Raw genomic sequence first — 27,892 nt, forward strand, 5'->3', positions numbered from 1 at the left:
ACAGTCTGACCCTGGCTGGCTCGACAGGGGTGCCCTTGGCCGCTCAATGCTGCCTCAGGAATGTAAGGAGCAGGGGACTAGTGTTGCCCCAGGCTTCCAGAAGCTTGCAGGTGGGTAAGGGCACATCGCCAGGAGCCATCTCACCCGTGCCTTTATCACTGTGAGCTCCAAGTCCTTGCAGGACTCTGACTTTACTGGAAAGGAGTGAGAATGTATATCTGACCAAAACAGAAAATATACTTTACACACACACACACACACTCACTAAATAAATGTATGTATGTAGGCTTAGTAGTAGTAGTGGCAGTAGTAAACAACAACAACAATGACAGTAATAGTAAGGGCTAACGTATCTACAGCTTGCTCTTTCCATCAACCACGTTACTGGTTTCCTCACAATATCTCATTTAAGCTCCCCCAGTGCCCTCTAAGTTTGGGATAGTATTACGTCTCTTGCACAAAGGAGGAAATGCAGGCTCAGCAGAATCCAATAACCTGGCCGAGGTCACTGCTGATAAATAAGCAAGCTGGGCCTCACACCCACGGGGGCCTGTTCCCCGGGACCCAAAGTCCTGACGAGGGGGATCTGCTGGCTTCACTGTTTTTGATCTCCTCCGGAGAATTAGACAAGCCTGGAAGGCATTTGGGCCTGTGCCCAGGAGCCCATAAAGAGTTGTCATCATCTCGGGGAGGCTATCAAGGCACACCGAGGTCACTCTCCCACTGTGGCGTCTGTGATGTCTTCCACATCGATGCAGAGATCTGGAATGTCGTCCCCCCCACCCCCCCACCCCCCCACTGCCAACATTTCACAGACTTTCATCTGGGGATTTCCCTCATCTGTCAAGAAAAGGAGACATCCAAACACAAGCACACATATTCTTTTAAAATAAGGAAGAGTACTGAAAGACAAGTAAGCTTTTGTTTGTTCTCTTTCTACATTTGCAAAGCTTGATGACAGCAATGGTTCTTTACCGCAGCACACAGACTCCTTGTTATGAAACCCAGGTTCCTGAGGATGCAAACCCAGTGCCCCTTTCTGGAAGACAAATGGAGGGTAACAAGACCCTTTCGAATGCAGGTGCCCCTGGTTTAAACATCTCTACTGGAGTGTATATAGACCTGCACAGACAAGCAAAGTATTTCCGGTGAAGTCTACGAGCGAGACAAGGCACGAGTGACCATCTATGAGCTGGTTCAATCAATTATGCTGTAGTCATATCACACAATAGTTCAAAAGCATGAGGTAGGTTTATGCCTTCTATTGTGGTCACCAAGACAATTACTAAATGGGAAAAAAAGGTCACTGAACAGTAATGTACAATCTCGTTTGTATCAAAAATACATACCTCTGTACAAACATATGCACGTACATAAATAGAAGGTCATGGTTCCCTGGGTTACATCTGAGAAGAGGTGGGAGTATGGGCTTTCCCATTTTCCTGCATATTCTTATATTCTGATTAAATCATTTGCAGCAAGAATCTATTTTTGTGCTACTTGTGTGTATTTTTAAAATGTATATCTGACCAAAACAGGAAATATACTTTATATAGACACATACATACACATATATAAAATAAATATATATTTATGTAAAATAAATATCTATCCCCATGTAGTTTTCCTGCTCCTGGTCTCTGGCCCTGAGAGTCAGCAAGAGCTTAACATGGCCTCCGCGGACCAGAACACTGTCTTACAGCCCCAAGAAGCTCTAAGTTCAGCAGAAGACAAGAACGTCCACTCCAGAATCTTTTGTACTGTTGGAAAGAACCTTCTGACATCTAGAGCTTTCTCACTTGGGCAATCCAACAACAGGACAGGCCATGGCTGAAAAACGAACACTTCCAGAGTAGAAAAGAAAAATCCTGTTGGGGGTTGATGGTCAAAAAGCCGATGTATAATTATCCAGCCCATGCGTTCCCTTTTGGGAATGGGCAGGGAAGGAATAACCACTTAACTACCCAATATTATATTATATTATACCCAATATACCAATAATAAACAATATTATACCCAGTATACCAATAAATTACCATTTAACTACCCAATATTTTCTTAAGCCCTGGGTATGACTACAGTTTTTGACCTGAAATTTTGTCCCTTTGTGGAAAGAGACAAAAACCCGTTAAGATAAACAGATTTAACCCTGAAAACTAAGAAGTTTGTGGAGTAAAAGAAGACTGGAATCTGGATTCTCAAACAAGAATCTGCCTCAGATCAGGAAGGTGTACCAGTCAGTGGACCATGGCCAGATGCTGAACCCAAATGTACATTTTTGTTGGTTGGTTGAACTTTACTTACTGTGAGAAGGTGAAATTACTTACTGTGAGAAGCTGAATGTCAGAAACTGGATGGCTGGTAGTCAAAACTCAGGGAACAAAGGTACTGAAGCCACCCCAGACCTCGGCGTCCCTTCCCTTCCTTTGAATTATCACTGTCCCAAGTTAGTGATTGCTTCTCCCCACAAACACGGAGCAGGGGAGTCCTGCCGGCTGGGAGCCCCCCCTGTCTGATCACTGCGTTCTCTGTTAGCCTCGGCGTTTAATACTTTGCCCTTATTCCTTTTCTTAGTTCTTCTAGTCCCCCGATCTCTTTTCTTACTTTCTTCACTCCCCTTCTCTTTTCTTCTCTACCCCTAACTCTTTACTGTCCAGGGAGAGAGAAAAGGTGAGCAGGAAGATGGAGAGAGAAAGGGAGACAAAGGGGAGCAGGGACGGTGGTGGTCGCTCCAGGAAGAACAGAAGAAGGCATGCAGGTGACACGAGGCAAGGATGGACCTAAGGAAAAGGGGAAGGGGAGAAAACAGGATGCAGGAAGGAAGGAAAACTGCAGAGCAAGGAGAAGAAAGAAGGTTGAGGAGGAAGGAAACTGACAGAAGCCAGAAGAAACAATCTGAGACACGAACCCTTGGCTGCTTTTACGGAACGTGGGAAATGGTAAGTGGGTTATCTCCTGGAATTAAGATGCAGAGGGACCAGAGAAAGAGGTTTTTACATATTATATTCCTTTTGTTTTAAAAAAGAATCGAAGGAGATCAAAGACCCAGATTCACTTAGAGCATTCAGTGAGCAAGGATAGCAAAGAAGGGAAGGGGCAAATCAGATAGGAAACTGGGGAAAACCATCCCAGCTGAGCATACAATTTCCTAGCCCGGAACTCCGAGAGCCAGATCCAAAGAAGGAGCCTGAAGGACACGCCAATCCCAGGTCCTTGCCACTGGCCTCTCTCATAAGACACTCTCAATAAAAACGGAGGAGACAATGTAAGAACACAATGTCAAGAAGATCTTTCTTACTTATGCTCCTAGTTTCTATTCTTAGTAACTTTTCTTTTTTTTTTGAGTAACTTTTAATTTTGATACAATTTCAGACTTATAGACATGCCCCAAGAACATCACAAGGAACTCTCATTTACCCAAATTCTCTAATTATGGACATTTTACCATGTTTGCTTTATCACTTTCATTGCTCTTTCTCTCTCTGCCCCCCTCTCTCCCTCTTTCCCTCCCTCCCTCCCTGTCTTTCTAATTGAACTCTGAGAGCATGCTGCAAACGATGGTGTCTATTCACTTCTAAATACCCGTGGAAGTATTCTGGTGGAATCGGGACTAGTACAGTGTAGCTTTGTGACTTTCACTAGCACCAGATTATATGGAAAGAGCTTAGTGGGGCACTGAGATTGGAAGGGGAGGAAGACTAAGAAAATGGTCTTAACCTGCATTGATTTAGTAAGTGACTGTTTTCTTGGGTTTATTTAGGTCAATAAAATTAGCAAAATCTTCCAAAGCAGTTTCTCCCCATGTTTTACATGAAATTGAAGAAACATCAGTTGTTCACATCAAATTAAAAAAAAAAAAATGGAAGGGAAGATGGCTTTGGTAGGTGACACTCCTGGCTCCAAATGCCTTATCTAAGAGCTCTCAGGACCCCCACTACTGAATACAAAGGCAGCAAAGATCACCACCAGCACACAGTGCTCTGTCCATCCTAAAACACACTGAGGATATTTTTAACATCTGTGAAATTAGACCATGTCTTATTAACCGGTGACATAATTGTAAGTGGCAGCCCCCTGTGTTTATTTATATTAGTGCATAAAACAACAGTGCATCCCACAAAAGATAACTTCTTCGATGAGATGAAATAAGAAAGATTTTTTACCTCTGTGCTTCTTAGCCTGTGTATTACCAGGAGGAAGGAAGCAGAAGCAGGTCAGATGGGGCACAGGGTTTTGGTATCACCTCCTAAGAATCCTCCCAAGTCCCAGCACATGATCTGTAGCTTCCTCCTCCTCCTCGCTCTGCCGTCCTCTCACTTGCCTGGATCACTTGCTTATCTCCCGATGGCTGTTTCTCTGCCTGCTAGCATGGGTCTGATGACAATGTCTTGTGCATCCCATATGTCAAAGTCTTGCCAGGGGCTGTTGCTTCTACTCCCTTCTCCTCTCAGTGCATGTGCATATGTGTGTTTGGAGGGGGTTGGAAGAGCACAGCATTCAGCCACAAAATGATGTGCTAGAGGACTAGGCTGGAGGGAAAGTCCAGCAAGAAAACTGACTTCTAGCGTGATGACGTAAAGGCTGACTTTCCTGGGTAGGGGGTGCAGGTGTAATGCATCCATCTGATTTGCTGATTTAAAATGACGAAGAAGGGGCACCTGAGTGGCTCAGTGGGTTAAGGTCTCTGCCCTTGGCTCAGGTCATGATCCCAGGGTCCTGGGATCAAGCCCCGCATTGGGCTCTCTGCTCAGCAGGGAGCCTGCTTCCTCCTCTCTCTGCCTGCCTCTCTGCCTATTTGTGATCTCTGTCAAAAAAATAAATAAAATCTTAAAAAAAAAATAAAATGACAATGAAGGGAAACCTGGGTGGCTCAGTCTGTTAAGGACCTGACTCTTGATTTGGGCCCAGGTCATGATCTCAGGGTTATGAGATCAAGTCCCGTGCAGGGCTCCACGCTAAGTGCAGAGTCTATCCCTCTCCCTATCCTTCTGTTCCCCCTCCCCCAATAAATAAATAAAATGTAAAAAACCCCAAAATGATGATGATGATGATGATGATGATAGGCTTGAGGTATTCTTCAACCCAAAAGGGAGTGATGGACAGAAGTGAGATATAGGAGGACTGAGGGGGCTTTTACCTTTGGTTTCCTAGCATGTTCTCTCTTCCCACATCCTTCTTTTCCCGATATCAGACCTGGAACATTGGCCACAGGGTGGCCTGATGCTGGCCTGGCATGTCAGAGTCCTTCCGGGGTCTTGTGTAATGACCTTGGGAGAAAGATATTCTCTTATTCTTGGAGTGGTCCATTTGGGGCTGCCCATGGCCAGCTTTTCCAGCATGTAAGGAGAGTCTCCAGAACAAAGCCCAGCATGATAGAGATGGAAGAGAGTGGCTCCAGATCCTTGCATCCTGTAAGGTACCACAGTTATCCTTCTCTGAGCACAAGCCAGGGCTTTCCTGTTCTGCTTAAACAAGCTTAAGCTGGATTTCTGATCTTTGGAATCAGTATGATATGAGGTATTTTAAACCTCCACCTTAAACTCTCTCTCTAGCTTAGCTGTTCTTTTGAAAGTTATTTGCCCCACATAATTCAAGTTTGGGATTTGGGAAGGTGAAATCCCCACATCCCGGGCTGTTGACTGAAAGGGGATCCCAGGGCCTTAAATACTACTGGCTTTGGTTGAGGAGTTGTGTTGACGACTGAAGAGCCTGGTGTGGATTCTCACTAGGGGGAGGGCCTTGCCTCGAACTGGGTCAGGGCTCCCCACGGGCCACCTAGGATTCACCCTACATCTCTGTTGGGTCCACGAAGTCTGCGAGAATCTGAGACCTGCAAATTCTGAAGAGGCTGTTACCATAGCCAGTCACTTGGGTTTGTCATAATCGATAAGGAACTGTCCTTTTGACAGGATGGGCCCAGCTGGGGACTCTGCTTTTTAAAGCATGTCCTAGAATAAAGGCTGAGCCCAACGCACCACAGCTTGAAGGATATGCTTAAACTATTCTCTATGGCAAGAGGGCATGCATCTAGTTTACCTAAAAACCACACATACAGCATTATTCAGGAATTACTAACAAGAGGTCTTAAGAACAGCCTTGGGTTGGACTTTGGAAAAGAGTAATTTGCTTGGTTTAAAGGCAACCCCTATTTGCTCGGTTTCTGGTAGAGCTACTGGCATAGAGCTTTCAGGAATGTTGATAGCTGAGAATTGGCATAAGTCCGTAGACAATTCCCGTCTATTAAATTAAAGCCTACTGAGAGACCGGTGTGTGCAGCTGTCTCGAACTGAATTATTAGGCAAGGGGCTTGCTGAAGCTGGACATTGTAAAGTTATGAAACTCATCTCAAAGGGTGTGTAGACCAACCCAACTATGAAACCAATGCTTGTTTATTCCATTGCTCAAAAACAACTTCATCACGGATTGGAGAGCTCTGTTACAGTGTGTGACATCATTTCCAGAGAGAACCTCTCAAAAACTACTGAATGGAGACTTTTTTTTTTCAAATGATTATTTATTTATTTATTTGATAGAGAGAGATCACAAGCAGGCAGAGAGGCAGGCAGAGAGAGAGAGAGAGGAGGAAGCAGGCTCCCTGCAGAGCAGAGAGCCCGATGCGGGACTCGATCCCAGGACCCTGAGATCATGACCCGAGCCCAAGGCAGAGGCTTAAACCACTGAGCCACCCAGGCGCCCCCTGAATGGAGACTTTTACAAAAAGCATTTTCTTATCAGGTCAGATATTTTATTGTTGGTCTCTCACAAAGTGTGATTTTCAGACATCTCTTTGGGCTTTAACCACTTAGTTCCAGGTCAGCTATGAGGCATAGTCCATAGGCCTCCCTCACCCAGTTTTACTGCAAAAGGGAACCACACTATTTCTTCTTTGTGAACCTCACAGTCCTCACTTCCATAAACAAAAACAAGTATTCAAAGAAATTCTTCCAGCTGATGATGATGATGATGATGATGATGATTTTAGCAGGCAGGAAAGATGGCATTTGTGCTTTTCTCACCTGAGGATTTCCTTCCACATAAACTTGTCTGATGGATCTGGAATGAGACTGAGGGGGGTTCGAATTCTGGCTTCACCTCTTGAGAGGTGGTTAAGAGGTGGGAAGGGGAGAAAACCATCAAGCATTTTAATCACTTCCTTGAAAAGAATCATTTAAGATTACAGTGTTGTTGTTGTTGATTTAATTTTTACTTAAAAGGGTTACTTGGGTTACTTAAAAGGGGTGGAGGGGAACAGGGAGAGAGAGAGAATTTTAGGCAGTCTCCACACCCAGGGGGGAGGCGACACGCGGGGCTCAATCTTACAACCCCGAGATCATGACCTCAGCCGAAATCAAGAGTCTGACGCTTAACAGACTGAGCCCGCCAGGCGCCCCAAGATTATGTCTGTAATTGTATTATTGCAGTGCGAGTGATCTTGGTTAAGTCACATAACCTCTCCGAACACCAGTTTCCACCTCTGCAAACTGAGAAGCAATAGAACAATAGAGATTTCCAGCGTGGATAATACTCAAAGCGCAGAGTTGTCACGTGGTAAACCCCCAACTTTTATGACACTTGAGGATCCCAGAGGCCCGGAGGTACAATTCCACCCTGGTCAACTACCAGACATCTCACCCTTCCCCGGGCTCGCCCTTTCCCCAACCTTGCGGAGAAGCCCTTTTCTCCCCCGGGGCTTGAAAATGCTTTGTACCAGCTGGTAAAGGGAGGGCGCAGCCAGCGGGGGAAGCTACCGGGGACGGAGCACCTCCTGCTTCCCCTTGGAAGGAAGCGTCCCCATCTCGAGTTCACAGCGCCCAGATCCGCCTCCCGATAGGGTGGTCAGGGCGTCCTCCCCGCTGGCCCCCGGGGTGCGGCAGTGCGTGCGCCGCGGAGGGCGGTGGCGGCGGGTACCCCGCCCTGGGCTGCCGCCCCCGCCGCCTCGGCGTGTCAGGTGCCGTGAGAAGCGCCCAAGGATATGACCGGAGCCCAAGACTTTCCAGAAGCCGCGCACGCAAAGGTCTGCTCTGCACGCAAGGGGGAGGGACAGCAGAGGAAACTTCAACCCGATGAAATTGGTAGGCGCGAGGAGAACGGCCTCCTGCTCCTCCTCCCCCTCGCCCTCCCTCCGGGATCCTCAGAGCGCCTTCCCTCTGCTCCTAGCCCCCCGTTCGCCCCAGCTTGGCTCCGGGCTCTGTGCCGAGGGTCTCGGACGCGGCCAGCGCGACAGTGCGCGGGTCTGGGGGAGGCGCCACCTTGGGGGACTGCGAAGCGGGAAGCCTCTCGACCAGCTGCGCGCGGCCAGCGCTGGTCTTTGTGTGCCCAGCACCGCTGGGGTCTGGGAGCGGCGTCTTTCGGGGTTCTTGATCTCTCTGCACAAGGTGGAAGGAGAACTTTGCCCGCCAAAGGGCCTCATCCGAGGGGCCTATTTGTTTGCAAGAAAGTTAAAATAAACTAAAACAACTGGGGATATGCTGTAAAGGCAAGCCGCCACCATAACCCGGGCAGTCCGCGTTCCTAAACCGACAGGTTCCCTCCCCCGGCCCGGGCGCCCAAGGATCCCGAACGGGTTTGTCTCGGGGAACGGAGCTCAGTCACCGAGAGGGAAGAGGAGTCACGCGCTCCGGCCGAGGGGGCGCGTTCCCATCCAGAGCCCCGCGGGACGGGCAGGTTCTGTTCCCAGCGCGCTTCCGGGAAACTGCGGCTTCGCTGGGGAGGGACTGATTAAGAGTGGTTTTCCGGCAGACTAGAAGCTCACACCGCAGCTCTGGCAAAGCCGACAGTCACTGTGCCAAGGCCGTCGGGAGAATTGCGGCCGCCTTGCGTGACCGCGGGAGCACAGCTACGCGGGTTAGGGGTCTGAGCCGCTGGACCCTCCCCGGCGCCCCGCCCCCCTCAAGCCCCGCCCCGCCCCGCGGGGCCACCCGCCCAATGCAGACCTTAAAAGTCGCGCGGGATGGCGCGTTTCAACTCTGGAGTGACTGTGCGCAAACGGGCCACGCCTTTGCAACACCAGCTGTCGGAGACACGCGGGGGTCCTGAGGGCTGGGAATTGCCTGCATTCGTTGACCCCCCAGTCTCAGTCCGCACTCTGTGAGAAAACCCCGCTTTGCCGAGGCCCCAGGTATAGCGGCGATCGGCAAAGAAGGGACCCTTCTCGGTCCGCATCCCAGTCCCAGCGCCCCTGGCTCGGACGACGCCTAGAGGCTACTGAGTGGGTGCTCAAGCTCCCAGAGCAGCAGGTGTCCCGGCTAGGTCTCCGATTTCCTGGAGACCTCCTGCCCTCCACAAAGGCCCCAGCCCTGTTTCGGAGCCGTGCATCCCGCGCCCGCAGGAAACCGCGCCACCTCGCAGGTCAGTCTCTCCGCGGAGCTGCTATCCCGCGACCTTGCCGGGCCGGGGTGGTAGGCACCGAGAGGGAACGGAGCGCCTCGGTCTTGATGCCCTCCGGGTTGTCCCCGAGTTGCTGGGACCGTTAGGCCGCTGAGGGTTGAGGTGGGGACGGAGAGTTCGGGGCACAGAGAGGTGGAGACACGCTTTTCCCCTTCTTCTTAGGGGAAGGGGTTTGGGCCGGGAAGAAGCGTCCTCTGCTGCTTGACCAGTGCGCGCGCCCTGAGCTGACCTACGCGCCTTCCCAACAGCGCAGCGTAGCCAGACGCCAGGGGTAGGGGCGCGGGGCGCCGGCTCCTTCCTCCGCACACCTGAGCGCCACGCCTCCGTCCATCTCTCTCCGACATGGCCACCAGCCTCGGCCCCGACGCTCGCCTGCAGCCGAGCGCGCTGTCGTCCCAGCAGACCACGCTCCTGCTGCTCCTTTCGGTGCTGGCCTTGGTGCACGTGGGCCAGTGGCTGCTGAGGCAGCGGCGGCGACAGCCGGGGTCCGCGCCGCCGGGCCCGTTCGCGTGGCCGCTGATCGGAAACGCGGCGGCGATGGGCCCGGCGCCGCACCTCTCGTTCGCGCGCCTGGCGCGGCGCTACGGCGACGTCTTCCAGATCCGCCTGGGCAACTGCCCGGTGGTGGTGCTGAACGGCGAGCGCGCCATCCGCCAGGCGCTGGTGCAGCAGGGCGCCGCCTTCGCCGATCGGCCGCGCTTCGCCTCCTTTCGTGTGGTGTCCGGCGGCCGCAGCCTGGCTTTCGGCCAGTACTCCCCACGCTGGAAGGTGCAGCGGCGCGCGGCGCACAGCACCATGCGGGCCTTCTCCACGCGCCAGCCGCGCAGCCGGCGAGTCCTCGAGGGCCACGTGCTGGGCGAGGCTCGCGAGCTGGTGGCGTTGCTGGTGCGCGGCAGCGCGGGCGGCGCCTTCCTTGACCCGCGGCCGCTGACCGTGGTGGCGGTGGCCAACGTCATGAGCGCCGTGTGCTTCGGCTGCCGCTACAGCCACGACGACGACGAGTTCCGCGAGCTGCTAAGTCACAACGAGGAGTTCGGGCGCACGGTGGGCGCGGGCAGCCTGGTGGACGTGCTGCCCTGGCTGCAGCGCTTTCCCAATCCGGTGCGCACCGCCTTCCGCGAGTTCCAGCAGGTCAACCGCAACTTCAGCAACTTCGTCCTCGACAAGTTCCTGAGGCACCGCGAAAGCCTACAGCCCGGGGCCGGCCCGCGCGACATGATGGACGCCTTCATCCTCTCGGCGGGAACCAAGGCGGCGACGGAGGGCTTGGACGACGGCGGCTCACGGCTGGACCTGGAGTACGTGCCGGCCACTGTCACCGACATCTTCGGCGCCAGCCAGGACACGCTCTCCACGGCGCTGCAGTGGCTGCTCATCCTTTTCACCAGGTAAAGCCTCCAGGAGGCGTGGGCCAGGCCTTTCCTCCCCTGTAAAGGGCGGAGTGGGGCTGGAATATGCTGAGGGCGCGACCAACGCCCAGGGTCTGTGGTTCCGCGCCAGGTCCGCACCTCTCCAAGCTGAGATCTCGGAGACCGCGCGCGCACCCTGCCCAGCCCCGATCGCCCGCGGCTTTGATCTTGTCGCTTGCTACCCCTCCAAGTGGGGACAGAATTGTGAGAGCCGCCTGAAAGGCAGGATCTTCTAAGTGTCCTCAGATCAGTCCTGATCTCTGCCTCCTTGGCACAACAGAAGCAAAATCGGCACGGTTCCGAAAGAAAGGGTAACGGGGGATACGTTCAATAAACAGAGCAGCTCGTTGGCCCGGCCGGTCCCCGGCGCAGAGCAGAGGCCGCCCAGCCCCTGCGCTGCCCGCCAGCCGCGCGTCCGGGCTTTGTTCCCGGGCACAGGGAGCCCCGCCAGCGCTTACCCGGCACGGAAGCTTTAGGAAGGCGGCCAGAAACTAGCAGGTTGTGCTGGGTTTACGAAACCGCCGCGCTAGTTGTGTTAGAAGTATCCGAGTTAAAAAGCGGCAGAGGCAGTCACTTTTACCGAGCGCAGAGCGGCGTCCGGGAGGGCAAACGGGGCATCCAGGAGGCGCCTGCGGACGCACTTCTCTGGTCCCCGGGCCCGGCTCGGTGGGCAGACTGATCAGCAGTGGCCACCTGGATTAGGATCGCAGACCTCTGGGAAGCTCTACACGCAGGAAGCAAACGGGTTGCTGGTATAGGGTGTTGCTAGATTTAGAAAATAAAAAAATAAAATTCACGCAGGACATGCTCTTGCTCAAAGATTAACCATTGTTTATCCGAAATTTAAACATTTAACAGAGCAGCCTGTTTTTGTCTAGGAGCCCTACTCTGGGGCAGATGGCTCACTCAAGGCACATCGTGGTTGCCCTGAGAGACCTGAAGTCTTGGTTGTGCCATTTCTTGGTGCAGAAGGGAGCCACGGTGGGGGGGGGGTGCAGAATTTGCTGGCAATCCAGACATTGGAAGGCAAAGACTGTTTCTTTTCTTATTAGAATCCTCCAACCTCAGATCGGGTGCAAGCACTTTTATAAACTGAATTTTTTGTATTTTTAACATTGCATTTCAGTATTAAGAGCCCAGAAACACATATGGGCAATGAGCAGAAATCAAATACAAACAAGTCGATAATAGATTGGGAAGAAGACATCCCAAAACGAGATCAGTAGGTTTTCTATGTCTCTCCATAAACATATCATCTTTTGAAACTGCGCACGCTCTCTCTCTCTCTTTAAATCAGAAACTGAATTGGGCAGCATAAATAAATAAAACAATTTTGGAGTCACTTTCAATTCAATATAGCTGATGAATACATTTTTCTTCCTTTTAGTGAAAAGACAGTATGATGGAGGTTAGCAAATTACACTGCCCATTTTTGTATGTAAGTTTCTTAGCAAAATACAACCATGCCCAGTCGTTTATGTGTTCTCTATGGCTGCCTTCACAGCACAGGGCAGAGCTGAATAGTTGCGACACAGGGATTTGATTGGCAAAACCTTAAATATTTACTATCTGAAGTATGATGTTCATGAGGCAGTTTTTTAAATCAACCATAATTTCATACCATACATGCTTAAATTTTTTTCAGAGATGCAATAATAATTTACTTTTTTTTTTTTTAAACTTCTGGCATTTTCACTTACTGTAATGGACATTTTCCTATTTTTTAAAACTTTATTTTAGTGATTTTTGGTGGCTCTCTAGTATTTTTGTCATAATAGTCCCATGATATATGATCACTTCTTTTAACACTGTTGATTGCATTTTAAAAATTTCGGCTATTGTTTTAGTTACATATTTTTGTATCTGTTGTTTCCTGCACATACATTTCTAGGCATGGATTACTGGGTTTAAAAAGATTTTTGTATCTGTTGTTTCCTGCACATACATTTCTAGGCATGGATTACTGGGTTTAAAAAGATTGCGTCTTGCTTTGTACTCAGATTTTGTTCTCCAAAAGGACTGTACTATTTGTATTGCCAACAGTGAATAAGCATTATAGTTTGTACCATCGAACACTGGGAATTTCCTTTTACGTTTAGAAGATGTGTAGCTTTATCAGGATACCAATTTGTGTGAAGTGAGAGCAGTGTATGTCCTAGAATTATCCTGGGAAATGAGAGAAAAAAGGATCAGCTTTGGAGGCTGCTTTTTTTCCTTTTGTGGACCCTGGATGGGACCTCTTGCCTCTGTAGACGGCTTACCCCAAGTGATTTTTTAGTGACATTTAGTGACATTTTTAAGTGACATTTTATTACTACATTGGAATAAAGATAATTAGGTTAAAATTACATATTAAAACATTTTCTTTGACCTAACAGCTCCTTTTTTTGTTCCCTGATTTTGAATGAAATGAAAACATTTTCATGGGCCCCTGGAAAGTTTTGTGGGTCCTTGGCACTGTCTCCTGTGCCTCATGGAGAAATTGTCTTTGTTAGGAGCTTTTTCAGACTAGAAAACTTAAAGACTGTTTTCGACTTACGATAGGAAAAAGAGCATCAGCCAGGTGAGGCTTGCTACAGGAAATAGAATTATTAGTTTACCCATCCCGTAATTTAGTGAGAAAGTAGGAAACTGTTTGGGATTGTTTTCTTTTTGAGGGGTTGGCTGTGTTAACTCAGCCACTGATTCAGATAAAGAAAATGGCATGAAAATAAACGGTCATGCACTTCCTAGATAAAAGAATTCATTTGCCTCCTTTACTTTCTCCTTCTGTGTTAACAACCCAACAGGTATCCTGATGTGCAGGCTCGGGTCCAGGCCGAACTGGATCAAGTCGTGGGTAGAGACCGGCTGCCCTGCCTAGGCGACCAGCCCAAGCTGCCCTACGTCATGGCCTTTCTTTACGAAGCCATGCGCTTCTCCAGCTTTGTGCCTGTCACCATTCCTCATGCCACCACCACCAGCGCCTCCGTCTTGGGCTACCACATTCCCAAGGACACGGTGGTTTTTGTTAACCAGTGGTCTGTGAATCATGACCCGGCAAAGTGGCCTAACCCAGAGGACTTTGATCCGGGCCGCTTCCTGGACAAGGACGGCTTCATCGACAAGGACCTGGCCAGCAGCGTGATGATTTTTTCAGTGGGCAAACGGCGGTGCATTGGGGAAGAGCTTTCCAAGATGCAGCTGTTTCTCTTCATTTCCATCCTGGCTCACGAGTGCAATTTCAAGGCCAATCCAGACGAATCCGCGACGATGGATTTTAATTACGGTCTGACCATTAAACCCAAGTCATTCAGTATCAACGTCACTCTCAGAGAGTCCATGGCGCTCCTCGATAGGGCTGTCCAAAAGTTTCAAGCCGAGGAAGGCTGCCAGTGAGAAGCCAGAAGCGAGCTCAAATTTTGGAAATACTCAAGTGAGGGGGGGTTGTATAAGACTGTTCTAGCTCCTCTGTGCCACTTTCTCAATTGGCTTCTAAAGTGAGCATCCACCAATGGACCCACTGATGAGGGGCTTCACGGACCTGTGCTCAGAGCAGCGCAGGGCTATGAAGGAGCTCCTGGAACATTTTTGGAGCCAAAGAATTAAAGGGTCCAAGCTATTTTTACACAATATTGAGTGCTGGTAATAATGTCTTGAGGGAGCATCCTTTGGAGTTGAAACCCACATATGCGCACCCACAAATGACCTAATGAAGAACAGGTTCAGTAACCACACCTTCGTGGGTGGGATCCAGGACTGACATTCCGAGCGCTGAAATCTGCTTCATAGGAAACCACAGTGAGCAAAATTTCTGAAAATACTGTTGATTATGCAAAGGCAAATCATTTCAGTGTAAGACGCGGGATTGAGGATGACAAGGGAAGGGGGTAAAGACCAGAAACTCCTTTCTGACCTCTTTGGTAAAAAATAGTTTAGGGAGAATCTCCGGATGGATTTGTCTTTTTGCCTACTGATGTGCTTTCTCTTTTTTGCATAAATCATGAGGTCATTTGCTTATAAAGAAATTAATAGTGGTTGATTCAATAGTAGGCTTCAATGATTTATCATGATTTTGAAGTGTAAGTTGTTAAACTGTCAAAAATTCCAAGCCGAAGTCACACCTCTGCTGTTGCCAAAGTATAGAATTTCAATGATGAGGAAAAAAAAAATATTTACCAGCCCAGCTAAGCTTTATGGCATATGATCATAATGCACTGATTTCAGTAAGTCTCGTAGAATAAAAAGGTCACCAAATACTATTCAATATATTTACATATATAATTATTCTTAAGTAATATGTATTAGTTATTAGATTATTAAATAGTATTAGTGATTTTAAGAAGTTCGAGTTATGTACACCTTTCCAAAAGAAAGACCAATCAAAAAGTACAGTTCAACCAATTTAGGCTCAAATACTTGAAATGAGCCTATTTTGACATCATGGAAACTAACATAAAGCAAAGTCCATTCTCTCATCTGCAACTTGAATCAGAACTAAAAAGTCTCAAAATTGGATCTCTAAGATGCGTTCCTTATTACTTTACAACATACTTTCTAAAAATTATATTCACAATCTAGAATCTTCTTGTGAAATCAATGTTGTTAATATGCTATAATTCTAAACTCTCACCATACTTAAATTTTAATTTAATTTTAAAGCCGTTCTGATTGTTGAGTTTCCATTGAAGTTACTGGAAATCTGACCGTTAGCCTGTGTAAGGCAAAGAAATTTAACCTGTGTCTGCCTGGTGAATAGGAAAAATGCAATGAACTATCCAGATCTTCCCTTTATTAGAAACCCAAGGGGGAAATTCCCATCATACTAGGCCTAGTTTCTTAAATTATTTTTAAAAAATAGTGTCCATTTCTGTGTTTTGGAAAGTCAGAATCAGAAGGTAGCGTTGGGAGGCTGTTTTGAGGATTGTATCACGTTCCACTGGAGCTGATCAGATCAGGCGTGCTGTTCAGAATGGCTGGCCTGGTGAGCAGCCCACTTTGATAACTGTGAAAACATGAAGCCTGAAGGAAATATATATGTTCCATATATGTAAAGAGCCCCAAAACCTAAAACACACACGCAAAAACAAAAAAACAAGGCAAAACAAAAAAACGCACAATGGAAAGTGGCAAAAGTTCAAAGTGGAGGTTGGAGATTTAACTTGCTGTTGCGTGTGAACTTTCAGAGGAAGGTATACATGTCCGGAGAGTTTACTGCTTCTTACATTCTATTAAGCTTTTTGGGAATCTTTTAATCGTGTTACAAAGGGAGGCATGTCTGATGGCTCTGCATAGGGGCGGTGAGAAAAAAGATAGGAAAAGGAAAAGGAAGAAATATGATTAAGCTTTCCCCCATTCATTCCAAATTAATTCCTCTGTAGCACAAAATTTGAAATATGAACATTTAGAAAAATGTATCACCGGCTAAAGTTCAATCCCAAGTATACTTAAAAAAAAAAATCTACAACACAGAAGATCTATTTTGTAATTTGGAATTCTTTTATGAATAAACATTTTGTATGCTTTTAATCAATAAAATCTCATAGCTCTACCTCTTGAGGATGGAGACCCGTGACAGTATTTTTAAAGGCACTAAAGTCAACTGTAGAAATCGGGCTTACTCACTACATTTAAATTTTTTTGTCACCCACTATGCTAAAACGTGGTTACCCCCTACCCCTAAGCAGGGCCAAGACAGTGATTTTAGGCTGTCCTAGCCCACTTACTCTGAGACATGTGTGGTACAAGAGCAAGCATGTACCAATCTGGATGCCTCATTAAGTCAACCAAGTCCAGATGTGCTATAATCTGTTTGTACAGATGTAGGCTCAGTTCGGCTGAGACTTCTGGCAACGGAGAAGGACGAAGAGAGGTGGGTTCCGGGAGGCTACCTGGCTTATTTAAATGCAACTTGGTTATTCTCTGTTTTATAATCTCGTTAAAGGAAAGAAAACGAAACCCAAAACAAACAAATACAAATAACCAAACTTGGAGGCTACAGTAATCCAGCTACTGGTCTAATCAGAAAACCTTACTATATTTCTTCCAGACAAAGAATGTATTTGCTGGTCGCTATTGTAGTCGGAATATCTACTCTCCAGGTTATGGTAACAGTTAAAGCATATTGTTCGTTAAATAATTCCTTTATATACTGAAGCTTTGACTTTGCAAGAAGATGACTTTTTTTCCAAACAAAAAGATGTCTCAGGTTTGTTTTGTGGGTTATCTGAAAGCTTTTTTTTCCTCCCCTCCCTCTAAAAGCTTTCACATCTCAGAACTTAGCCTTCACCTGTGAAATGCTATTACGGCCTTAATATTTCCGTATTAGATCTATATTAGATCAAATAGTTGCATGGCATTTATATGAATTTGTATGTTTTTAGCTATGACACATTGTGTGGTATTTTAGTAGATGTTTATAGCTCAATGATAACTTTTTATTTACCTTTTCCTATTTTTGTATTTTATCACCGATGCTTTTAACACTTAGAGAGCTACTGTCGTACATGCTTGTAACTGAATACATTTTGGCGACACAGGGTTAACATATATCTTTTACTGTGTTATTGACCAGGTTAAAAACATTCTGTATCTGTAATTACCTATAACCTGACACCGTTACCAAAATAATAAAAATCACTTTCTAGTCTTGTTAGGAAGTTTTACTTTCTGTTGTAGCGAATCTGTTACCTTTTTTTTCAACATGCATCCATTCATTAATGCATCCATTCATTTCAACTCCGACTTACAAGTGCTTGAATTAAAATGTTGCCTTGTAAACATTTTACTTGGTCATTTGACATTTTAGGCTGCTTGCCCTTTTTTTTTTTTTTAAGTAGGTGTTCAGCATTCAGTTTCCTACCATTTTTCTGATCTCTATATTTTTCAGTTTATGAGCACCAACACAGAAGTTAAATTTCAGTGGCAAACACCTAGCAAAGTGAGAGTTGATTTTTAATTTTGAAAGATGGACTAGAGTAGATTTTTTAAGACTCTGGTCTTTTATTTCTGTTTCACCTAAAAAATGCAGGATACACTTCCACCCTCAGCAACAAGCCAGTCTTTTCCTTTGGTATTTCATTCATTCATTTTGTTTCCTTTTGTCACAAAACCGTGTGTGTGTGTGTGTGTGTGTGTGTGTGTTGAAAGCTTTTGTTTTCAATTCAGTTGATACACATTTTTTCATTCATTTTTAAGGTACATGTGCCTTAATTAATAAATGCAATTCATGTCCAATAAAAATAGAATAGGGAAGAACATTCTGTCCCATACTCTGGAAATATTTTCTGCTAACCTTTTTACTGGGTGAAGGATGTGACTTCCCAGAGCCTCTGCTGGGACTCTCCAGGCTCTCTCCGCCCCACGCACACAGATCGCAGGCTCTGCAGTGCCAAGGGCTCTCATTTCTTCCAGACCGAAGCTCCCATTACTGTGAAAACAGGAAAGGAAATTGGACACACACAGTGTTATTGATGCCTTGGCTCAATGACATCATTTCAGCAAGTAAAGGGTATGCCTATAAATTGGTTTAAGAGAAGATCCCCCTGTTTTCCAAAGGTGCTAATCTAGGGTTTTCAGAATGATCATACAGTTTTAGGACCAGTGAAATACATTTTTCCATAGGAGAGATTTTAACAAAATTGTAAGTGGGGTCAGGCGTTTGCAATAATGTCAAGCAGAGTTGAATTCTACCCAACCGATCCACTAAAATATAAGGCTGGAGTGCAGGGTGGGAAATGGACGTAGCTTTAGACAAAAGACAGGCATGATTGCTGCAAACACATAGAGGTCATTTCTCTGACCTTGAATCCAGTCCATTTTTCTGCAGAAGTTTGGCTGTTGACACTCCCTCCCTTCGCCTCAGTGACTCCCATGCTCTCTGCTTTCCAGTTCTGACCCACTAGCTATAATTCTCAAGAGAAGGGAAGAAAAAAAAAAAAAGAATACACTCAGAAGCAATTATTTTTGATGGGAAAGAGTGGAGAAAATCTGTTTTAAATAGGTTTGGGCGAGCCGCAGGCAGACAAGAGCTGCTGGTGCACTTGCACCAGGCTGCGTGCTCCGTGCATACACGTCCAGCACGCGGCAGGGACGGGAGGAAGCCACGCCCCCAGACCGTGTGGGGCGCGTGTTGTGTCTGAAGCACCGCACCCCGCGTAACTGCACAAGCATTCCCTGCTGGGGGCCGTCACGGGGCCTGCTAAACACTGAGAAGTTGGCAGTGTCTGGACACTCCCTAGACAGGAACTGACTCCACAGCCCATTGTCCTCACGCTGTAGTGAGTTACCTTCCGACCTGGCCATGTGTGGGGGGACAGTCTAGTCCGTCTACGGTCCAATCCCTCTGATCCTTGGGTTTCACAGCCATGTGCCAAACCTGTCTAGGGCACGTTCCGCACGGCAGTCAGGTTTGACATTGTGAAGTGCCAGGAAGACTCACAACACTCCTCTCTCCTGAGAAAAGCATCCTCGAACTTCCTTATTGAAAAGGAAGGAAGGGTGGGGGACGCCTGGGTGGCTCAGTGGGTTAAGCCTCTGCCTTCGGCTCAGGTTACGATCTCAGGATCCTGGGATCCAGCCCCACATCAGGCTCTCTGCTCAGTGGGGATCCTGCTTTCCCCTCTCTCTCTGCCTGCTGTTCTGCCTACTTGTGATCTCTCTCTGTTGAATAAATAAATAAAATCTTAAAAAAAAAAAAAGGAGGGAAAGGTGGAAGGGGGCAGGGAGGGGGCAGGGAGGGAGGGAGAGGGAGAGGGAGAGTGAGAAGAAAGAAAGAGAGGGAGAAAGAAAGAAAAGAAAAAAAATAAAGAAAAAGAGAAAGAGACAAAGAAGGAAAGGTCGTAGTTTGTTTTATAATCCTAAAACTTCTATCCTGTAATCTGTTTAGGTTAAAGATCCTTGCCTGAGCCAAAGGCCATCCATCCATAGGGAGGACCAGTGGCCTACGAAGGGGCCTGATTGAAGAATTCTCTCTGGTAGGGGACACCACACTGGATATTGGCTCAGGTGACCCATCAGAACCTTTCCTGCTTTCGGCGACTTTGAGTAGGGTGAACACAGAACATTCTCCAGAGAGAGAGAGAGAGAGAGAGAGAGAGCGCCTGCAAAACCGAGGCATGAATGAAACAGGCATGTTGATGGGAAGCCTCCTTTGAGAACAGCTTCTGGGAGCTGCTGGAACGGATACTGGGCTACTTGAGGTCGTTTTAGGTGATAGAGAGGCTCAATAAACCAGCTGCATAAGTGTTCTACTAAACGAACAGCACGATATTACATAAATTGCACAATATAACAACACAAACTCAACAGCCACTGAGAGCCCTTCAGGTCAGAGAATCACTCCACCAGCCTGGAAAACCTTCTAGGTTCTCCCAAAATTTTTCATTCTGTTTTTTATTCCTACCCGCTTATTTTTGTTTCTCTCCTTCTCTTGATGCTTAATGGGTACTTTTTGTTTGTGTGTGTTCCAGCAAAATTTGTATTATTGTTTTGTATACATGTGGTTTTAATTTATTGTAAGTGCTCTCTGTATCCCATCCTACTGCTTGGTCTTCTCTGTATACGATACTTCAGACATTGTTGAATCCCATGGCTTCTGCTCGCTCTCTTGTGATTTTAGGCGTTCATCTACCGCATTTTCTCTATCCAAGTCTTGGGAATGGGCACCCAAATGGTGTCTGATTTCATGTGTCCCCATATAATGCTGCAAGGAACATTTTTGTGCATGTTCCCTTGAGGATTTATGAGAATTTTGTAATATACACCCATGATCAGAACAGTCAGGTTCGCAAGTCTGCGTCTACCTGATTTAGGGACTGTAAACATGTTCTCCAGGATGCCAACTAGCCACACTTCCGTCAGTCTGGTCCCTCTACACCATTGTCCCTACCAACACATGAAAATGACCTCATTATTTTTTACATGAAATACATTGCTTAGGGAGGTATAATGCATTAGATTTTTTTCAAAAGAGACATCCACCCTCATTTTTCAACATGTCCTATAGATATATCTGTGGTTCTATCAATCTCTTTTCGATGGTACCTTCATTAAAAGCAGGGACTTGGTGCCGGCACTTTGCTATTGAATGGTAGTTTGCACGTACACTTATCAATGAACAAAGGAGTGAGTTCTGGTAAACCTGCTTCTCAGCACTAAGGACACCATCTTTCCCCGACTCCTTTCTCAATCTGTGCCCTTGAAGTCTGACCTCAGTTTCTTCTCCCTGCTGTAGAGTTGAGCTTAGTTAAGGTTTTGAGGTTCTCCCTAACTCACTCCAACAAGCAGATTGGCAAGCAGAAATGCCAATCCTGGGTCTTCCTCCACTGGTAGGAATAGTGGCTTTTAAACATTTTTTTTTTTACCATAATCTGCAGTATAAAATACATTTTGCACCATAACTTAGTACATATCTATGTGTGCCGGGCACCTGGGTGGCTCAGTCGATTAAGAGTCTGCCTTTGGCTCAGGTCATGGTCCTGGGATCGAGCCCCAAGTCAGGAATCCCTGCTCAGTGGGGAGTCTGCTTCTCCCTCTCTGTTTGCTGCTCCCCCTGCTTGTGCTCTCTCTTTCTCTCTCTCTCAGTGTCAAAAAAATAAAATCTTCTAAAAAATAGTATTTAGCATTGTTTTCTGTGATGCAATTTCTTTCAAATCTACTTTATTATTTTTCATTTAAAATTCACTGTAATGAGATACCACAAACTTTTGATAGAAACTAAATTAAAAAACAAACACATAATAAGTGTTAGAGATAATGTGAAGCTATTAGAGCATTCAGACATTGCTGGTGGAGAGTGCAAAATGGTACGGTGTGATCAACAATCCTACTCCTAGATATTTATCCTAGACAGATGAAAATTCATTCACATAAAAGCTTTACATTAATATTTACAGCAGCTTTATTCATAATCACCCCAAACCGGAAACAGCCTAAGTGTGCTTCACAGGCTAAAAAAACCTTGGTACACCCAGACAGAGGAACGACACTCAGCGGTAAAAAAGCAATGAACTCCGCAGATCTATGTACCAGCTTGGAGGAATCTCAAGGGAACACCATTGAGTCAAAGAAGCCATCCTCGAAAGGTCACATACTGTATGAATCCAGTTTTGCGACAGCCTCCAAAAGACAAAATTGAAGTGATGGAGAGCAGACCACAGTTTGCTGAGGGTTAGAGGCAGAGGGGGCTGGGACTACAGAACATAGTGGAGTTTTGGGGGGTTTCTGACTGTGGCAATATAGCTTCAGTGTTAAAGCTTATTAAGCTATACATTAAAATAGGCTGAAAAATTTTTTTTAAAGATTTTTATTTATTTATTTGATAGACAGAGAGAGATCACAAGTAGGCAGAGAGGCAGGCAGAGAGAGAGGGGGAAACAGGCTCCCCGCTGAGCAGAGAACCCGATGTGGGGCTTGATCCCAGGACCCTGAGATCATGACCTGAGCTGAAGGCAGAGGCTTAAACCACAAGGAGAGTTGGCGCAAATGAGTTTCAGCGAAGCTGATTGGTGGTTGGCAGAGACAGCAGCTGCTGGAAGACAGAAAAGCACTGAACAAAGGCCAAGTCCAGGTGTGTGAAGCCGGGTCACAGTTGAGTCCTTGTTGACTGAGGCAGCAGGCCCTCAGAGCAGAACCGGGAAGTAGGACGCCAGCATTTCCGATGAACAACAGCAGCTAAAAGTCAAGAGTGGGACCCTGCCACTCGGTGTGATTGAAATCAGAGTTATCTGAGCACCTACAGTGTGGCAGGCTCTGTTCTGGGCACTGACAATAAGACAGCGATCAAGATACTTGGCTCTGAGCTTTGGGGGCTGATATTCTAGTGGGGTAGACCTGGAGAGAGGAAAGATAGAAAGGAAAGGAAGAAAGAAAGAAAGAAAGAAAGGAAGGAAGGAGACTTCAGTTAGTAGTAAGGGTCCTGGTGCTGTAAAGCCAATGGAAGAGAGTGGAGTATGTGTGTCCGTGTGTGGGTGTGTAAGTGCATGTGTTTGTATGTAAGTGCATGTGGGGGAACTCTATACGTAGTCAGGGAGGCCTTTCTGGAGGAGGTGGCAAGGAGCAGAATTAAGGACTAGCATCCTCTTCCTCCCAGCCTATCTGAAGGAAATAATCGACAAAATTTTCAGACAATAAATCAGTTATCTAAAAAAAAAAAAAGGCTGGTTACAACTCATTAAATTGATTCTGTGGTCACTAATGAGTCACAGGCCACAGCTGGAAATAAAATCACTTCAACACGTCCAATGACAGATGTTGCAGGCAAGCCCTTATGCAGCTTTGGCTTTTGGTTTGGCCACATGGCATCAGTATGGTCCAGACCGTTTCCTGCCTCTGACTCCCAGACTCCATCGTCTTCCCCTGGGAGCACTGAAACAGCTCCCGGAGAATCACCAGCGAGCAGGCCCTCGACATGCCTAAGGATGTCGGCGCTAACGTACTTGACAACGGTGCTTTGAACAAGACAAGTTCGAATGGTCTGCGGATTCTCCCACTTTCTAAGCAGCAAAGGATTTCAACTTGATGCTTCGGAGCACTTAATGGATCTTCTTCTGGAGTATTTCACAGACTCTGCCTCTGGCCCTTGAATGAAACTCTTAGTGTATTTGATTGAGAAGGATTTCCACCCTGATTTCCGTGGGCTTGCGGGGAAGAGCAAGCAGTCCGGGTTACAGTGTCCTGGGTCTCGCATCCCCGGTCTCGTACCGTGCGGCCGGTTAGGCTTTCTCTATGGGCCTTGCCTTGTGGTTGTGTCTGTCAGCTCTGGCTTTTGCCCAGGTGCTGGGACACCAGAGCACAGGTCACACCCAGCGCCGAGACTTCCCCAGTTCCCTTGCGGCTGGCAGGCTCTGGGCTGGTCCTTCTGATGCCGCCTTGGGTGCTCCCCTCCGACCCCCCATTTCACTGCTGCCCCACCTCAGGGGGCCACGGGGCACCTCGGCTCTCCTACTGTCCTTCTCAGCAATCTTCATTTTAACTTCAGACTCTGCTTCTGCAGTTTCCACAGCCTCCAAGCAAATCCAGTTGGCACGCGGCTTTCCCTAGCACTTGGCATTGACACGGAGGGAAAAGTTGGGAAACACAGGCTGGACAAAGAGGTGGAGGAATGGTTGGTTTTTTTTACTGTTGTGTTTTCCAGCGTGGTTTCCAGAAACTCATTGTGGTAAAGAGCAGAACAAGGCTGCTTGCCACTTAGTTTTCATTTTTAACTTCACAAGATGGTTCTGGAAATACCAATCAAAGCTTTGTTAACAAAGCCCACCAGAAACTGTCCTCCCTCCTCAGGGCCCCTCCAGGCTCATTTTCTCTGTGACCATGTGGCAGGGGTTCAGTCCATGATCCAGAACCACCACTGGGCTCTGCGGGGTTCAGTTCCTTTGTCACTTTGCCCCTTCCTGTAGTCCGAGTTCAGACCTCAATTTTTTCTTTTTTAAGGATTTTATTTATTTATTTGTCAGAGAGAGAGAGAGCCCACAAGCAGAGGGAGCAGACTCCCTGCTGAGTAAGGAGCCCAATGCAGGACTCGATCCCAGGAACCCTGGGACCATGATCTGACCCAAAGGCAGAGGCTTAACCCACTGAGCCACCCAGGCGCCCCATCAGCTCACCTTATCTTATTCTACCTTTTCTGTGTTTCTTTTTTTTTTTCTTTTTCACGGCACATGTTTCCTGCTAATATAACATAAATCTAACCTTTCCTTTTTTTTTATGGCTTAACGTCTGTCTCTAACGAACCTTACTCCACAGAATGTAAGGATGGGCATCTTTATGTTCCTTGGGAAGTAGGACATCCAGTCATCCCACTAGGTTTTCTACACAACGTCTGTGGGATCTGATCACTGCCCCAAATAAGTAACACACACACACACACACACACACAAATTGGTTAATTATTGTTGTATAGACCTGCTGTCCAATAAAATAGCCACGAGTTACATGTGTCTATTTAAATCTAAAGTAATTAAGATTGAAAAAATTGAGCTTCATCTCCCTAGTCATGCTAGCCATATTTTAGGTGGTCTGTAGCCACGTGTGGCTAGTGGCTACTGCCGTGGACAGCACAGATATAAAACACTTCCATCACAGCAGAAAGTTCTATTGAACCGTGCTGCTATAGGTGAATTAGTTTGTCAACGTGTTGGATTTTTTTTTCTTTTATCCAAGTGGTAGCTATCCATTTAGTGTCTAATTGGAATAAGGTGCCCTGATAAGAAATGCATGTTGCACAGGGAAGATTCAGAGAACTTGCTTCTTTCAGCAAGTGGGTCTGAAGATAAATATAATATGAAAAATATGTATCAAAAAACCTTGAGGTTGATACAGATAAGTTACTGCAGGAATTCAAAGGAAGGAAATATTTATATTTTCCAGTTCAGGGTAGGAAATCAAGGAAGACTTCTTGGAGGAGGTGGATCTGAAACAGAAAACTGTCCAGTACTTCAGTCTGAAAGCACAAAACACTCAACACCTTGAGAAAACTAGAGGAGAGGACCTGATACAGTCAGAGTCCTGGTGGGAAACTTAGCTCCACACAAGGAGATTAACAGTGATCGTTCCCATAGCTTTGAAGTTCTGCTTTTACTTCTCCCTCACCTCTGCCTTGGGACAACGAGTTCCCTGGAAACAAATACTTCTGGTCCTGATGTCCTCTGCTTGTTCGGAGCTGGGGAAGCTGGTAGAAACTAACCACATTGAATGGTTCCTTCTCTGATTTTTCTCCTCTGTTTGGGGATCGCAATGCAGGGAGAATCTTCTCCTAATTTCATTTCCCCTTGCAGAACAAAGCTTGAAGTCTTGACCTGAAGAGCTCTATTGCAGGATGAGGAGTGATTGACTGTGATTTTTGGCTGAGATTCTCCACCGGGCTCGTTTACCCTCTTCCCGGAGGCTGTAGATGCTGACTAGTGTCAGCCTGGCCTTCTCTCACAGGTGGGGAACCTCATGCTCCCAGTGGAAAACTCAACTCAGGGCAAAGGAACAAGGCACATGAGGAGCACAATTATTTCCACAGAAACCAGTTAAATTTCAAACACTTGATGTAGCTCTCTAACGCTGCTAATATGATTGAATATTTCTGGAATGCTTCTTCTAACACCACTAGCATAGCCTCAGCGGGCTCCACTGATCACCTGCTGTCTGGACAGATGCTACCTTCTGTGCTTCACACCAGAGGTCAGCAAACTGCAACCCACGGACCGAATCCAGCCCATGGCTTTTTTTTCTTCTAGCTTGTGAGCTATGACTTATTTCTACATTTTCTAATGGTTGGCAAATATCAAGAGAAGAATAGTATTTAGTGACACATGCACATTTCATGAAACTCAAAATTCCGTGTCCGTAAATCAAGTTATGCTTGATTTACACAAAGACATCCATTTATTTGCTTTTTGTCTATGCTGCTTTCCTTCCCCAGAGGCAGAGTTGAGAAGTGACGGGGATCATGAAGCCCGCAAAGCCGACAGTATTTATTCTCTGGCCCTAACAGGGTGCCATTCCTGGTCTGTACCATCAACGCCTCGAGGCACTAGCGAATATTGATAATAACTTCTTCACCATCCACCAGCCCACTGTGGCTGACAGGACACTTCCCCGGGCGCCACTTTCCCCTCTGTCTCCAACTGTCCTGGCCTCTGTCCGGCAGGTTCTGGCAGGCTGTGGCTGCTTCACAGACAGACATGAACCCACAAAACCATCACCCCAGGTGAGGTCATTCGAGAGCAGAAACGGGTGCAGGCATTTTTTTTACTGAGGCAATATTCCAGGCTGTTTGAAAATGTAGGCATCTGATGACAGACGAGAGAACACAGCTGTTACGTTCAGGCAACATTCAGATCCACGCACGTGGTGCGGTAACATCACTGAAACAGAATCAAAGAAATAGATTGTGTGTCGGCACTTGAAGTTCTTACTTATTTTCCTCTTCCTGAAGGATTTGGTGTCTGTAAGCTTGTATCATCTGAAAGGGTGCCCTTCACCTTAGCCTGAGCTAAGGCGACCAATCCGATAAACAAAATTCTTCATCTTATACGGCCACATATAAAAACACACTGAAGTGTGTTTTTGAGCAACTCTCATAGGATCTTCCATGCAGAGTGGAGTAAATCAAATATCATTTTAGTACATTCAGATCATTTATTCACATCCAACTTATGCCTCTAAGCATTGTTAAACACTTAGATTTTGTGATAAGAGAAAACTACTGAAAAAGCAAACACATTTCCTGTTTCAGGGGTGTTTATTCTTTTTTTTAAAAAAGATTTTATTTATTTATTTGACAGACAGAGATCACAAGTAGGCAAGAGGCAGGCAGAGAGAGAGGGGGAAGCAGGCACCCTACTGAGCAGAGAGCCTGATGCGGGGCTCCATCCCTGGACCCTGGGATCATGACCTGAGCCGAAGGCAGAGGCTTAACCCACTGAGCCACCCAGGCGCCCCCAGGGGTGTTTATTCTTTGTTCGAGGAAACACACGCAAGCAGTGGGATGGATGCAGCAATGGTTTTGTATGAAGTGCCGGGGGAATAGAGATCAGAAAATACCGGATTCACCTAAGCAATGTGGGGAGGCGAGGGTCGGGAATGGCTCTGCAGAGGAGTTCACTGTGAGCTGGGCCTGGGAAGATGCTCAGGGTTGACCAGAGAGACGGGATACTGGGAAAGAGGGCTGAAAAGATCCTGGCTGGGCGCTGAGGTGTGGAAGGGCCTGGTGGTCTGTCTGGTTCCCTGCTGGGTCCCCAGGGCTTAGAATGGTGCCTTGTCCTTGCTCAGTAAATACCTGTTGGATGAATGAATCTGGCATGTTTGTGGATTGTGATAATCCACATGGAGTGGGGACTTGTTTGTATGGTTAGTAATGTCCTATTTGGGAACCATTTCAGCGATGAGATGAGACTGACTTTTATCTTGATTTTTCATGCATCTGTGAATAAATAAATACGAGTCTCGGAGGGCCTGGAAACAGCTTGCTTTCTCTCTACAGCAGCATTGCTGAAGCTTTCTCCTGCTCTGGCCCATGGGTTAGACATTGTGTACTCTCAGAACTCCCGTGAAACCTCCCACACTGCCCAGGACATTTCAGCTAAAAGTGCTGAGATACTCAGCTGTTAACAATATGCCAGTAACAG

General features: G+C 46.8%; 1 protein-coding gene across 1 annotated transcript; it reads left to right on the plus strand.

The window, feature by feature from the left end:
• The first annotated feature begins 8,110 nt into the window (after positions 1–8,110).
• On the plus strand, positions 8,111–17,430 carry LOC122915146 (cytochrome P450 1B1). The gene is made up of 3 exons (XM_044261726.1): positions 8,111–9,348; positions 9,636–10,775; positions 13,586–17,430. The coding sequence occupies exons 2-3, from the start codon at positions 9,730–9,732 to the stop codon at positions 14,172–14,174; spliced, it is 1,635 nt and encodes a 544-aa protein (XP_044117661.1). The 5' UTR covers positions 8,111–9,348; positions 9,636–9,729; the 3' UTR covers positions 14,175–17,430.
• The last annotated feature ends 10,462 nt before the right edge of the window (positions 17,431–27,892 follow it).

This window comes from Neovison vison, chromosome 8, assembly GCF_020171115.1.
Source record: "Neovison vison isolate M4711 chromosome 8, ASM_NN_V1, whole genome shotgun sequence".
NCBI classification, from domain to species: Eukaryota; Metazoa; Chordata; class Mammalia; order Carnivora; family Mustelidae; genus Neogale; species Neogale vison.